The 15,802-nt window shown below is 40.5% G+C and overlaps 1 protein-coding gene across 1 annotated transcript in view; it reads right to left on the reverse strand.

The window, feature by feature from the left end:
• Positions 1-3,293: 3,293 nt before the first annotated feature.
• The window catches only part of LOC141010711 (ryanodine receptor 3-like), a 112,159-nt gene continuing 99,650 nt past the window's right edge, over positions 3,294-15,802 (reverse strand). Inside the window, exons 90-108 of the mRNA XM_073483798.1 lie at positions 15,280-15,408; positions 15,082-15,186; positions 13,890-13,971; positions 12,360-13,672; positions 12,121-12,179; positions 11,672-11,846; positions 11,497-11,583; positions 11,199-11,393; positions 10,070-10,200; positions 9,943-9,985; positions 9,687-9,814; positions 9,527-9,587; positions 9,231-9,377; positions 7,715-7,849; positions 7,457-7,613; positions 6,280-6,344; positions 4,970-5,070; positions 4,203-4,254; positions 3,294-3,471 (exon numbers count right to left, since the gene is read on the reverse strand). Coding sequence (XP_073339899.1) covers positions 3,376-3,471; positions 4,203-4,254; positions 4,970-5,070; positions 6,280-6,344; positions 7,457-7,613; positions 7,715-7,849; positions 9,231-9,377; positions 9,527-9,587; positions 9,687-9,814; positions 9,943-9,985; positions 10,070-10,200; positions 11,199-11,393; positions 11,497-11,583; positions 11,672-11,846; positions 12,121-12,179; positions 12,360-13,672; positions 13,890-13,971; positions 15,082-15,186; positions 15,280-15,408 — 3,261 coding nt within the window. The 3' untranslated portion in view covers positions 3,294-3,375. The remainder of the gene's footprint in view (positions 3,472-4,202; positions 4,255-4,969; positions 5,071-6,279; positions 6,345-7,456; positions 7,614-7,714; positions 7,850-9,230; positions 9,378-9,526; positions 9,588-9,686; positions 9,815-9,942; positions 9,986-10,069; positions 10,201-11,198; positions 11,394-11,496; positions 11,584-11,671; positions 11,847-12,120; positions 12,180-12,359; positions 13,673-13,889; positions 13,972-15,081; positions 15,187-15,279; positions 15,409-15,802) is intronic.

Below are 15,802 nucleotides of genomic sequence, written 5' to 3' on the forward strand. Positions count from 1 at the left end.
CCCAAACTGCCCCTCTTCCTCCTCCCCCTGCTTACTTGGTTTAGCTGTTTTGTGTTTTGTTTGTTGTGTGATGTTGCTTGAAAGGCTCAGTGAAACATTGACATCAACGGGACCATATGCAGTGACTTGTCACCAGTTGGAGGTTTCTCTGCAGGTCGCCAGCTGCAGGTGACAGCACGGATTGTGACTCAAGCTGCTCGCTTTTTTCTCTAGATGTATCTGTCACTCCGCAGCGCCGTGCACCATGCGGGGTCCAGGATGACAGGCCTGATACGACTTTCAGCTGCGTTACATCAGACATAGGTTATTTGCGTGGATCATAGAGAGAGGAGAATGGCTGGCATTTCTTGGGAAATTGCAAAAAAAGATATTAGCTACCAAACTTCACACAGATAGGGGGGAAATATCTCGAGATTAGCAGCGTAAATTCAATCTAATAGTCATATAGAAGTGCTATATGTTATTTAAAAAAAAGCTGTACCTGCAGACAGTGGTTGAATGAAGTGTAAAATGTCCCCTGAGTTGTGTCAATCTACCTTAAGACTTTGGCAATGTGTCCTGTTTTATTATGGCTGTATGTGGGAGATCAGGGCCCCTGGAGTCTGTGTGAAGAGCTGTCACCCACAAGCTGTCCTCTAAATGACCCCCTCTCCTTACCTTGTCCCATTTATTTTACAAACAGGTAACATAATGGAGGAACTGTGTAAAGGCAGTTTAACACGTCAGTTCTTCTCAGGAGAGTTTGTTGTTTTTACCCTGTTCTTGTTTTCTGTCCATCCCAGATTTCTGAATTTAACAAGGAGTAAGCAAACTGCTGATAAAGCAGAAAGCACTCTATATAATATAAAACACATAACCAAATTATGTGTGAGCTATTTGTGCATTTTATCAACATATTTCAGGCTTGTTTGGTTTGTTGAAAACAGAATCGAAGGTTGATATGATTTTACTCATATTCGCTGAAACACGACTACTGGTAAACGTATTTAAATTCCCTCCATAAGCCATTTGAGAGAGCAATTAAAGGCCCAACCTCATTTTGGAGCTGAAATTGAATAGGTATAATATGTCCCAGTGATTTGATGGCTTAATTGTTGCTATTTCACGTTGAGAATGGCTTCCAACAGCTTTCATTATGTCAAATTATTATCAAATGATCATATCAGTGATTTCACACATTACTGTTTCCCCTGTTGTCATAATGGCAACATAATACGCTAAATAAAATCGGAGCCCCTTTGCTTATTAGAGCATGGAATGTAATATGAAAATTTAAATTGACTTTGCTCTGATATTGCCTTTGCTTTACACAGTGCGCGCACAACTGTATTTAGTACTAAACTATGACAGTCACAGCTTTTTAAAAACAATGATGAATGTGGCTTTTTAACTATTCATTGTTTGGAGGAGTTATGTCATCTTGTCGCTTTTTAATAAAATATAATTTCCTCACAGTGTGCTGGAACTATAAAAACCAGTCAACATGTTAAAGCTGTTAGTGGCACAAGTTGAGGAGGCAGAGCTGCTCTCAGCGGCAGGCTGCAGCCCTGTGTGGTGCCTGAGGTGTGGTGACGTGATGCGAGCTGACAGGTGGCACCATGGGTAACAGGGCTAAAAACTGCTGAGGCCCCGTCCTACCTCTCTGACCAACCAGGAGTACACATCTACTCAACCAACGCTTCTTACCACACTGCAATTAAAGAGTGCTGCTGGATGGTCACAGTTATGATATAGCTTTGAGGTTTGGGGTGAGTCATATTAACTTAGAACTAAAGCCAAGGGCTGTTTGAGCACAGTAGGTATCTTATTTTGGAAAGATTTGAATCCGCTGCAGGGACAGATGTTGCATCTTGTTGATTTTGGGACTGAAGTGTCTCACTGTCTCAGAGCTTTTAGACTTGAAATAACTTGTCCTGTTATGATGCAGGTGTGAAAAGGTTTAGGAACAGTTTTAAAGGTCCAATGTGTAGGATTTCGGGGGATCTATTGACAGAAATGGAATCTAATTGTAAAGCAAGGAATCTCTATCTGTCAGTATGTTATTCAAATAGCTCGAGAAATGTCCATCCAATCAACTTCACACTTGGCAGGTTTATTGCCGAGTACCTCAGGAAGTGCAGTGTTGCATTTGGTGCAATTGGGACACACGACATGTTTAATTTGAATACATTTTGAACAAAGAGTGAACACTGCTCTGTGTAGCAGTGGGGGCGTGGCTTCGGTGCTCTGGTTTCATGGCTTTACAGACTGAAGTTGGGCTCACACGTGATCCCTCTCACATGATCTCATGGGGAAGTAGACATAAACAAATGGACATGCAACAACTCATTTTTTTTTTGCGGAGACTATAAAATACGAGTCATTACAATTTCTTGCATTGATTTCTTTATTTTTTCCCATCAAAAGAAATGCACAGATCAGCAAAGCTACTACATACAAATGGCCATACAATAGCAATTGAATTTTTGTTCTCGTTTTTGAAGGTGTTCAGTAAATTCTGATGTGTCATTTTTACAGTTTGTACCTTGAACATTTTGCAGTTATGCTGCATTCAGCAAAAAAGAATCAGTCCAGTCAAACCAATGCTGTTCTTCCATGTTGAAATGAAAAAGTCCAGCCACAATCTACACGTCTGGACAGCTACTTGTTACTGCTCCAGAAAAATTACTGTACTTACATACAATAAAGAAAAAACAAAAGTTTTGCATAGCTTCATTGTAATGTAGTTACAGTACTGTAAGGCACTTCATGAAAAAAATTAGGCATTTTTTTTAAATCTTATATAATAAACCTTTTTGCCACTTCATTCTAAAACATCATCTCAATATGCAAGATTACAACATCTGAAAAAAACAAAAAACTTTCCCCATACCACATATTTGCTCACTATGTAAATCTACTGTACTCCCCTCTTTTATTTTGGCATTAAGTCTCAGGTTCAACATTCTTAAAATATTGAATTTGGGTTCTTGTGCATAATATGACTGACACATTGTCCCATAACCCCACACAACCCAGTGTTTCTCAAAAAGACCAAAAAAAAAAATTGTGCAATGATTTGGGGTTATGTGGAGTAAAAGGCAACACGCTGTCAAAAAACGAGTCCCAGAACTAAAGAACCGAAATGTCCGGACAAGTTACAGGTCATCTCCTCGTAGACTGGCACTGTACCGACGGTGACACGGGTACACCTGACTTGAGAAGGAGACGTTTCTCTTTTTAAGATAAAAAAGTAGTTCTGTTTTGTCTCTCCTCAGGCCAGTCTGAAACAATTGTGGGGTGACTGTGTGGTGTTGTAGTCCTGCAGCTGTTTATAGGACTACATGTTCCAGCAGCCCACTTATTAGGGATAGAGGTAAAGAGGATGCATCTGCTCTATCCAAGCTGATCTTCATATTGTTTGCGGAAGCAGTCTCCAGCTGGGAAGAAATCCCAGCAGCGCTCTTGGTACATCTTCCACACATAGGACTCCTGGAGGCAGACACACATGGATGGACATTGATGTGTTAATCAAAATTACATAATAATTTACAATGAACATCATGCTGGAGTGAAGAAGACTTGAAACTAGCGGTTGATACGATAAACTCATTAGGAAACTGTTTACTGAGGTAATAACTAATAATACTTTTCTCGTAAGCTTACATACAATTGGATTTCTTTTTGCAACCAGTAGAGTTGCCCCCTGCTGGCCATTAGAAATAATGCAGGTTTATGCCACTTCCACATTGGCTTAACTTTTCAGACATGGGAGCTCTGGCCATGATTTATTATATACAGTCTATGATATGAACATTTATACAAAAATACGCTGAGACTGGGGCTGAACAACTAATCATTTTTATATCAAAAATATAGAAATGGTCATCTCTACAATATTGTTGCAATATCGATATTGGGGTATTTGATTTTGGTACCCAGTCTTGCATTTATGAAGTGCTTTTTCACAAGATGTTTGTAATAATGCTTGATACAATCATATCTTATTTAATATTGAATAGACAACGGAAACAGGTCTGTAGTTTATAAACAAAGGAAACACAGCAACAACAGTAATATTGCTCAGGCAAATTGCAATTAGATATTCCCCTTGAGTCATTCACACACTATCTCTGTCAGTGACAGTATGGTAATTGCTTCCTTGTTTTTGATTGGCTGTAGACCCCTCAGAGAAAGGTCATTAGTGTAGAGTAATGCTGTACCTGGCCAGTGTGCTCTGTCTCATCCTTGTTGATAAGGTACATCAGGAAAAACCTTTCGAAAAAAAGGCCAATGAGACAAAACAAAAATGTCAGACCAAAAATCTTTCACATTCTGCTGCCTGATCATCTGATCACAGTTAAAACACAGAACAGAGAGGAGAGAAAACAGGAAATGTCACAGTCTGTGTTACCAGGAGACAATTTATGACGCAAGCGTCAAACAAAGTAACACTACTCAATCTCCATCTCCATCACCGAATCACCTGTTGTTTCCCAAATCAAGTGTAAATGGCAGCGGGCCGCTGTATCTCCGTGGGCATCGCAGCTTGCCAAATCATGATGAATACTGTATGAGAGCACGCTATCACAAACCTATTTTCCAATAAAGTTCATGGCATTAAATAGTAATGAAGCAACATAATGAGGTTGCTCTCATATCCTCAGGCCAGCTGACTGAGAGCGCAAATGGACTGCGACTTTCTATTGTCACGGGCATGATACAGCAACGCTGGATAAGCAGGGAGTGCACGGGAAACACAGGGACAGATGGAAAGAATACCTGAAGGGAGCTCATGTTCTGGATCACTGGGGCTATTAGTGACTTTGGCCCTGATGCTGTGGATATGTGCTACAGCCATCAATCACGTGGTTAAATTACAGAAGAAGAGGCAAAACATGCTGGTGAGACATGACGATAAAATCAAATAAATTAAGTCTGAAAAGTCCATTTAAAGGTAATTTAAATTGCTGGAAAGTGGAATACTCACAGGTAGTTTGCCAGATTGTGCTCTTGTAAGGTGTGAGTTTCAAAGCCGTGAGGTGTTGTGTCAAAGTAGTCGTTACCGATCCCACAGATGAAGCATTTGGTCTAAGGACAGAAAATGAAAAGATAATTAGAGCACTAAATGATAAATAAATAAAGAAATGGCAGCCAATAAAAAAATAGGTTTGTGGAAATAAAGAGGGGGAAAATGCAAATGGTAAATAATATGCAAATAAATACAGAAATAAATGTATATATAAAAAATTATGAATTAATAAATAAAGACAAAGCTGAATAAAGACATCTATTAAGTCACATTTTTTAAATTAAATAATGCCTTCATCTATTTAAAAATATTTTTGGTGCATTTAATGGCATATTTATTTATTTATTGAAACATTTATTTATTTATTTCTGATTTTGGCAGGTTCATTCCTCCACAGAGCATCTGCTCCACATTTATGCAATATAATAATGAACAGGACATTTTATAGTTGTTAGTACTACTCAGCCTGAGGACCATCATTTAATGTCTTCTAAGCTTTCTGAGAAAAAGTTAAGGTTAAGTGAGACTCTCAGGTCTTCACCTAAATTAGACTTTAATTCACTAATATTTTAAACTAAATACTGCTTTCCCCCCCTGTCAATGCAATCTCTTCAGGACCAAAATAAAATAAATCACCAAAAGTACACTCTGACCTTCATCTTGCCTGACTGACTGCTCCTTAAATGAGAGATGGAGAGCTCAAAAAACAAAAAAGTAGGCCACATGTCTAAACATAAAATGTCCTAAAAGGAAAGGAATTCATTTTTTTAACATACATGTTAAAGTTAAGGGCCTTACAGTCTGTAAAATATACCAGACTGAGTATGATCATATGGAGATTTAAGAAAATTGTTCAATTAATTCCTTACTCTGTTATAGTACTGGTGTGGTTTTAGTCAAATGCTCAATTACAACTTAGATCAATATATATATATATATGTATATGTATATATATATATATATATATATATATATATATATATATATATATATATATATATATATATATATATATATATACACAGTATAGCACTTAATACAATATGATAGTAATATGGTTTTATTTTTAGTTAACTTTATACAGTAGCTAAAATAATGTAGATGCTTTATTATTGTAGCTTTCAGCTTCATACGGACATACATAGAAATAAAGTCACTGGATCGTATTATGTTCCTTCAGAGGATAAAACCCCCATCCTCAATCCCACCTGACCTCCTTAGCACTCCATGGATTAACAACTATAGGTGGGAATGAAATCCACTCTCACCTCCATGTCCTCTTTGACTTGCTCCTGCTGGTCTCTCAGCTCTCCAAAGGCATCGATGATCAAACCTGTAACCACAAAGAAATTGCTCTGAGTATATCACATATTCTGTGTCTGTGTAATCAATACGAGCACAATCTTACACCTTTCACTTCCTCAAATTACAGTATGGAGTGTAATGTAGATATACTACTGTGATGGGGAGTATTACAAAGTCTGTGAGGAATATTATTCAGTATATATATTATATGCATATACAGTAGAGTTTAGAAAGTCTGTGACCACTAGTCAAAATACTTTTATTTTGCATTTGTTCAGAAAGTAATGATATATATATATTTTTTTTAAATAATACATCTACAGAGCTTGTAGAAAAGTAAGTAAAATAAATATTATAAAATGTTCTTAAGTGTCAAAGTCATTTGAAAAACATTCTTCACCAATGGGCTTTAATTATGAAAATCATCAGATATTTAATAGGAGTTATTTAAGTCTGAGTCTGATGGGAAATTCTAGTAGACAGCACGTGTCTGTCTGTCACTAATAGAGAAAATATTGTTGATTGTTTTGTTTAAATCTGTGTAAGAATTCTGACAGTTGGTTTGTCAGCCAATAGTATAACGCCATGGTGTCACGTGGTGTCCGTGTTTGGTCACAATGAAGAGTCTTGGTGGTTGCCAGTTTATGGAAAAAAAATGGAAAAATGGCTGATTTCTACAGGATGTGCCTAGCATACTGTACTGCCCTAACATCAGCTAGCTAGCATTAGCGACGAAAGTTGAATCTCTGAAAAATGTCCTTGAATTTCAGAATATCTCAGTATTTGGTATGTCCCCCTTTTGCTCTAATGACACCATGCACTCGAGCTGGCATGGACCCCACAAGTTTGAGCAAAACCTGATGACTCATGTTATCCCAGCTTGATTTGACAGTGTTCCGCAAAGCTTCTTGTGTTGTCACCGAAAGGCTTGGCTCTCTATGTCTTTAAGTGCCTGCATAAATGTTCAGTGGGGTGGTTCTACAAACTTGTAGGGTCCATGCCAGCTCAAGTGAATGCTGTCATTAAAGAAAAAGGGGGAAAACCAAAGATGACTAGATTGACTGGTGGTCTCAGACTTTTTGACCCTACTCTAAATAAACTCAAATATTCATTCAGAAATGTTTACTGAAGTGGTCTTACCCTGGATGATGGCCAGGAGGATGACAATGACAAAGAAGAAGAAGGTGATGTCAAAAAGGATTCGGTAGAGCTCATAGGGGTCACCAGCTGGGTCCTCAATCTCGTCCCCGATGCCTCCTCCTGCTCTGACACCGACGTACATGTGGAAAAGGTAACACTGTGCAGACACAGAGGGAGGGTGAGTTCAGACCCCTTTAAGGCAGAGTTTTAGTGTCTGGGGTGTGTTTATGATTAAAAATAAATATAATGTACACCTACAGTCATCATGTCATCACACTTCATGTCTGGCTCATCCTCATCCTCGCTCTTGTTGTAGAACTTCCTGAAGAAGTTGAAGGCCACCACAGTGTAGAGATAGACCACAACTGCTAGCAGGCCCACTGTCAACACCAGCTGAGGAGAAACACAGGCAGCAGTCAGTTAAATGTCATTAATAACTTCCTGTCTATTTATATACTTGGGGTGCAAACAACACACTCGACGCAGCGGGGGCAAAGCCACCAGCTCCTATTCGTTTTCTATAAAAAGCGGTGTAACCCTCATGAGGAGCACGATGGGATTGCTGGTGGCGAGAAAAGAGCACAGAAGGGAAACACACACATCAGTTTCATCAGTTTTAACTCCTGATTTGCGTGTGACCCTAAACAGCAACAACAGTGGAAGGATCAGTAAACCGCATTGGGATCGACAGCGCGATTGATCTGCCCACAGGCAGCTGAGCGTGAGAGGTGTCGGCGATTCCTTGCGGCCTCGCCATTTAGGTGTAGTTCCACCCTTGGAGATTGACATTAAATTTTGATTGGTGCCTCTGGTCAATTGACATGAGAATCCCTGCAAGAACTGACAGTCAGAATTGACGACTGAAATGAAGGCAATTGAGCCATTTGAACTCAAATGTCAGAGGACACTGTGCGCATCTAAATTCTCATTTATGCATCCCTGCTTCCTTTACTTGCATCCATTCCATCAAGGTCTATATTATGCTCATTTTCAGTTTAATACTTTTTACATCCTTTAATGTTCAATAAACACATTATTTTTCTCATACAGTCCATTGTAGCACCTCTAATCATCCTTTTGACTGATGTCCCCCCCCTCCTGAAAAGCCCTGTCTGCTCTCATTGGTCAGCTCTCACAAGCCCGAGCAGGTACTGCCCATGATGTTTTTGCAACCACTGCCGTGCATGTCCTAAGTATTTAATTAGCCCCTAGATCCACTTTATCAATTAGAAAAGACATTGCAATCCCACATCCAATATGAGACCTTTAAATCTTAGAATTATTGCATGGGGAACAGATTCAAAATTTTGATGTAAAGATACAAGAACTGACGACATACAATATTTACTAGATGACAGGTTCTTGCTCAACCAAGCATCATTTTAACTCACATTATCTATAAGAACATGTCGCACAGACGGCAAAACAAGCCACACATGTACAGAAAGTGTAGAGAAACTGAGAATTCTCCCAGGAGTTAAACAGTGAGTACCCTGGTGGTCAAAAATGCTTGAAGCATCTTTAGGTAATCTTTTGTGATGCCATCTAAAGCAAAATCAGACATAATTGATAGTTAACACATTCTTTCCACAGTATTTGGCAGATTTGACACAGGCTGGACACTTGTGTTACCCAAGATGCCATCAGTGGGGCGGGAGGATGGAAACTGTGATAAAACTGGCCTGTGGTTGCACATCAGAAAATAAACAGGCAGTGGTAACTCTGCAGTGACCCCTGCTGCTTGGAAAAAGACCTGCATCCTACTCGCCCTTACCTGTTTGCCGTTATGTGTGACAGAGGAGAGGATGGTGCGGAGGGTTTTGAACCCCATGGCGATGTCCAGCAGATGAGCAGCAAAGAAGAAGTTGTTGTAGTGGCCCAGGATGGACATGGTGGTGTACCACACCAGATACAGGAAGGACTGGTGAAGAAACAAAATGAGAATCCATCTGCCCGGTGATAATATCATCAAACAACACATTTATCTATCCAGCCATGAAATCATCACTTAACCGTACATAAAACCACAAAACAAAGTAATTAATCCCCCCAAACTGTACTCCAACTCACATTATCTGTAAACACCACTCCCAGTTTCCAGACGTGGTACTTTGTATCAATTGAGCTCAACCTGGGAAAAAAAGAAATGTCGATATGATGAGCTCATATTTTCTACTTTTGCCTCTAATAGGTTCCAGCCTGTCTGCTCGTTATCAGTCCAGTCTCTCACCATGACACCAGTGAAGCCTCCTTGGCGACAGCTTCCTCTGTCGGGTTGAAATCCAGGGCGCTCTTATCCAGCCCCAGCAGCTCTGCTATCCTCTCTGCTCCATACAGGTCTCCATACTTTTTGATCACCTACAAACAGCAGCAAAACAAAAGCAGAGGAGAGGATGACACTGCGGCTGACATTTAGTAAATATCACCAGATTGGGTTTGTGTGCATAACAGATTACATGCAAATTACGAGGACATGAGTCACTTACTTTACGTTTGACAAATTTATCCCAGTAGTTGTTGGGGAAGGAGCTGGTAAAAACAGAAAAAACAACAGCATTAAACTCTTGTTTGTAAAAGACTTAGAGGTTAATGACCGTACAGTAAATGACTTACGGTGTATTGATGACCAGTCTGTCCCACTGTCCTTTGATGTCATCATCCGACGGCTGCTCTGTGATGTAAAGGCCGGCAAACTCCAGCTTCCTCGCTATCTCCTTCTCACGTTTGAACACTACCAGGGGCACCTTGGACATAAAGGGAATTCGGCTGCATCATTAGTGCAGTAAAGGAAGTAACATACAGTTACGGATGGTTATTGATGTCGACATGCTGCATGTGCAGCCTGAAAAAGCGAGTGTGTATGACGGTGTGTGTTTGTATGCAATCACAACATACAAGTGTTCCTTTTGAAAAATAAAACTTAAAGATGCAATATGTAAGAATTAGCCACTTGACGAATTTATTCTCCAAACAACTAGAGGGCAGCATATCACCGAAGTAGTTGCTTCCAATTAGCTAGTAAGCTTGGTTAACGGTGCACCTGACTCTGCCCCGACTGGCAGCTCAGAGCACCAGGGGAGTGTTGCCGTTGTTTAATATCAGACTATAACCTCTTGAGGCATAAAGTGACTAGTGGCTAGCATGCTAACTTCATTTAATATCCCTGCAACACAATACATAAACATCTGTGACATAACGTTGAAAACGTTATTACTTCACTTTCTAATTTCTTTTAGTTAAATCTTTAATGTTTTAAACTACAATTCTTACATACTGCACCTTTGAAACAAGCGTTAAAAAGCACTGTTAAGATATATTTTAATTTAAAATATATCTTTTTAAAAAATGTAAAAAAAAAACCCTGACCCCCATGTGTGGCAATGCTTAGAATATAAGAAAAGAAAATCATTATTTTAAAGGTGCAATATGTAACAATTTTAATTTAAAACATTCAAAAATGAACAAAAAATATCAACAGAATGTGAAGAAATAACAGCTTTAACGTTCATGTATTGTGTTGAAGTTGAGTTAGCATGCTAACCAGCGAGCCCAATCCAGTCCTGCTCCCTCGCTAGCGGTGTAAACACCAACACTCCTCCAGTGCTATGAGCTCACAGTCCAGACCACTAGTTGCACTGCTAACTCTCACATATTGCACCTTTTACACCTTTAAAAGTCTAAATGTTAAGTGTAAACAAATCCAAACTAAAGTGTATTTTCTTGTCAGTTGGTGTTACTGTACCTTCAGGTAGTAGTATCCCACTACACACAGGAAAGATATGATAGTGTGCAGTATAGCCAGACAGCGAAGCGCTGGTGCCATGTAGCCTGTGCTCTCCTGCAGGACGAAGTACTCAAGCGCACCCTCATCTTCCTCCTCTCCTACTCTACCACGACCATTCCAGGGGTCTTCATCATCTGAGTAATCACCAGTCACCTGAAAGACAATGAGACATTTACAGGTAATTAGAAAAAGCAGTAACAACAGTGTTCAATCTGTACATACTGTACATATTACCATGCCTTTATTTCAAGCTTACTTTGTAGAAGAGCAGAATGAAGTTGATCGCAAAGGCAACAAAAAGCGCCAGGAAGCGGAGGTTGTAGAAGTTTCTGGCCAGGTAATTCTGTGAAAAAATAATTTCTGTATAAGTTGTATGTATACAACAAGCTGATTTATGCTATGTTAAGACAATTGTGAGGGAAATATCTGACCAGCATTTTGGTCTGGTAGACCTCCAAGCCAGCAAAGAAGCTGGCCATGAAGGCCTCCGGTGGCTCTTTCTTCTGGCCGAGCCTCTTCTTCCTGGCTTTTTTCTCCTCCACTGAAGACTCTGGAGGGGATTCGTCTTTGGCTTTGTCGTGGTCCTTCTTCTCACCATCTTCCGAACTGCAACAATATTTTCTCTATTAGTGACAGACAGACACGTGCTGTCTACTAGAATTTCCCATCAGGCACAGACTTAAACAACTCCTATTAAATATCTGATGATTTTCATAATTAAAGCCCATTGGTGAAGAATGTTTTTCAAATGACTTTGACACTTAACAAGAAAGACATGCTGATACACTCTGTGACCACTCTGTGAAAAAATATATGAAAAGAATTTTATCAAGAGCAATTCCACTGAGGATGAACGATGAATAAAATTAAGAACACTCACTCTCCTTTCTCTGAATCCGACTTGTAGTCTCCATTTGAAGCCTTCTTCTTTGCAGCCAGCTGTAACAAATACGTTGTTTTGACCATCAGTCACTTGACAGTTTCTACAGCAATTTCTTTTGTTTTTCTACCTCTTACATCTAATCTGTGGGGCTTTTCCTTAACATGCCAAATATAGTCATTTGTCATGATTAGGAATAGAAGTACCCTTGTTCAATTTGATTAAACATGACTACCGACCTGTGCCTTTTTCTGCTTGACTGCACTGGCGATGGATGGAGCGTCTCCCACCACCACCTCAGACACATCCCCCAAACCGGGCTCAGTCCCATGCTTTCCCTCCTTCTTGGGCTGAATGTTCAGCAGTTCAGCCATCAGGTCTGCCTCTGCTGATTCTCCCTGAGCCATCTGACCCATCTCCGCCAGCGCCGATGCTTCGTTCGCCTCCATCTTCTCTATCTCCAACACGTCACCGTGGATCCCGAACTGGGTGGGGTCCGGCATGTTACCCAAAATGTCCGTCACCTTCATGTTCTTGGCCCCTTCAACAAGGCCGCCCCCGAACATAGTGGTCCACAAGATGTGGAAGAAACCCCAAACCAGGCTGTAGACGAAGTGGAAGAGGCCTGTGATGATCATCCAGAAGAAGGAGAAGAAGCCTCGCACCATCTCCCTCACACTCATCTTCCTGAATTTTCTGTACTGCCGCCTCATGCTCCTGAGAGTGAGCATCTGGCGGAAGTGGCAGAGGCTTTTTCTCATGGAGATGCAGGCGACTGTAAAGGCCGAGGAGGACTCCAACATCACGCTCTCCTCCTCTTCCTCTTCCTGGTTTTCCGCCACACTCTGGTTGTCGTCTTCATCTTCCTCTGGGCGCTCCACCGCGTCTGGCTCTGAGATCTGGGAGGCGAGCTGCATCTCAAAGATGGTGTCCTCGCAGAAGTTGACAAACAGTTCCATCTTCTCGCTCTCCCCGCCTTCATTGACGACATCGAAGATAAACTGCCGCTTTGACTCTTTCACCTGAGGCTTTTCCCACTGGGTACGACTCGACTCACTGATCTCAAAGTAGACTCTTTCGATGCGCTTGGCACCACCCATGATCTCGATTCGACCCAAGAAGGGCTCGAAATAGCTGAGGACGCTCTCGGCAAGGTCAAGGAACGTTGAGAGGCGAGCGTCGTGAGGCATGTGCTCTGAGAGATTGGTCAACAACACAGCTACATTAAAGCCAATGTCCTTGGCAGGTTCGTGAAATCTCTCCACAAACTGCTCGTAGTTGAACATGTCGTTCTCATCCGCCTCGGCACAGGAGAGAAGAAACTCAATCTCGGACTGGGAATACTGTTTCTGGTTCTCCATGGACTTCTGGAAATCTTTCTTTGAGATGACCCCTTTGCTCTCAGGATCATACTCCTTGAAGCTGTCTGAGGTAGTCAGGTCCTTCAACTTGAGGAACATGTCGAAGAATTTTAGGATCATCTCCACGTTGCTAGAAGATTCAACCAAAGTGTCCACCATCTGTTTGCCAATAGTACCATTGACAACATTACCTGTGACATAATGGAAAAGGAGACCAAAGAGAGTTTGTCAGTGCACGCAGTAACAAGCAACACTCTATTCAGATTGAACAAAGCTGCTTTAGGAAATATTTGATTACGTTCCAAGCTAACAAATCTGTTTAATGAAAGTCATTAAAGAAACAATATCCTGCAAACTAATCCCGCTGGTACAGCTCTTATGGTGTTAGCAAGTATTCAAAGAGTAAACCTTCAAGAAGAGAGAGCATCATGACGATCATGTCCTTCTGCAGATCCAGTAGCTCCTTCAATAAATCAATCTGACTGGAGTCCTGTTAGGAGAAGACAAAAAACTGAAACCTTGTGACTAACACTATATCACACAGACTCCCTGTAAAGATACAACCACCCTGTCTAATATCCCTGAGAGATCAAGGCTGCCTCAGATAGCGGGGACCCACAACGGCCCTGCCGGGGGCCCAGAAGGGCCTTCTAGGTAACATCCATCCATCAGCACCAGGGTTAATGTTATTTTACTGTCTCGGAGCAGATGGCTAGGTCAGTCTGACTCATTTAGGATCTCTGGAGCCTGTATGCAGCATGCCATAAATCTGCGGCGTACCTCGATGCGCTACATTCAAACCTCTCCACCTGTGCTCTCCTTCATCCTGGCTTCTACTGTCAGACCGAGCCTTTTCCTGATGACCATGAGATAAGGTTAGGCGGCTGGATTTTATCCCATTTCTGGATTACTGGGCATGGAGGAAATATCATAGATGGAGTCATACATCATATAGCTGAGTAGAATGTTGAATGTTGTTGTACTGCAGTAGCCTGAGGTTATCTTTGAGCCTGGAGAGACCTCTAGTGGCTACAGATATTTTAGGAGTCTGTGCCCGACAAAGAGAAATAAGTGTTTTAAATGTAACTTGAGTAGAGGAAGATAAGTTTTGTCAGGAGAATGAAAATAGGTATTAAAAGTAAAAATGTAATTATAGTTTATTATATATTTCAAATAGTAGTGGATTATTATCAATGATGTATTGATGTATAAGCATAATTTAGGGACATCTGGGAGCCAAATAATTAAGAGGCAGACCATAAAATCACTTTTATGGTATGTGTCTTAACTTGGCTACAAGATGTCCTCAAGATTACATTTCTCCCTCGTTCTCTCCCCACAATCCCTGTTTACATCTTTACTGTAAAACTGTCCAATAAAGACAAAAAGCCAAAAGATAGCATTTAATCTAGTGCTTTATCTAATTTTAACCACTTTATACACTGAATCTACAATACAGCATCAGTCTTCTATGTGTAAAATCTTATTCTAAAGTAACGACACTGTACAGCAGCTGTAGTACAAATAGATCAAACCTGTACTCAAGCACAGTACAACTACACAGCAGCAACACCACTTTATTGCAGACAAAAGAACGTGCCTGAGATAACTTCATCTGCATGTTGGCAAAAACATGCAGGAAGCCCACCACCGCGTCCCACAGCCTGCTGTGAGCCAGACTCTGCTGGTTCCCGACACATGGACCCTGCAGATAATCACACAGCATCAAAATCAGTCTTTTCTAAGCTCAAGATTTTAATCAGCACTTGTTGTGGTGCAGTGTGTTGTGATATGGTACCTGTATATACTCAGTTAAGGAGTTGAAGACCTGCTTGGCCACTGCCAGCGCTCTGGAGAAGTTCCTCTGACCTGCCTCGTCTATAATGTCCTTACCAGAGTAGTACCAGTAGAAATCACTGATGGATTCCTAACAGAAGGGAGGATACGTTTTTTTTCAAGCAAAAATGTCAAACATTTCCAGCTTAATGTTGAGATTTGTTACTTTTATTTGTTATGACAGTGAATATCGAAGAGTCTTTGGGTTTTGGACTGTTGGTTGGACAAAAAAAAAGTGATTTTTGTCGATTTGAAGTTTTTACTTTTCGCTCTGGGAAATTGTGATGTGCATTTTTCAAAATTTTTAAAATAAATCTTGAAGTAAAGCCTTAAATGATATGATTTAGCACATTAAAGGTGCCATATGTAAGAATTTTAGTTCAAAACATCCAAAAATGTACTCATATGATCAACAGAGTGCAAAGAAATAACAGGTCTGACGTTATGTCAAAATTGTTTATGTACTGTATTGCTGACTGAAGTTA

The sequence above is a fragment of the Pagrus major genome, chromosome 16 (assembly GCF_040436345.1).
Source record: "Pagrus major chromosome 16, Pma_NU_1.0".
NCBI classification, from domain to species: Eukaryota; Metazoa; Chordata; class Actinopteri; order Spariformes; family Sparidae; genus Pagrus; species Pagrus major.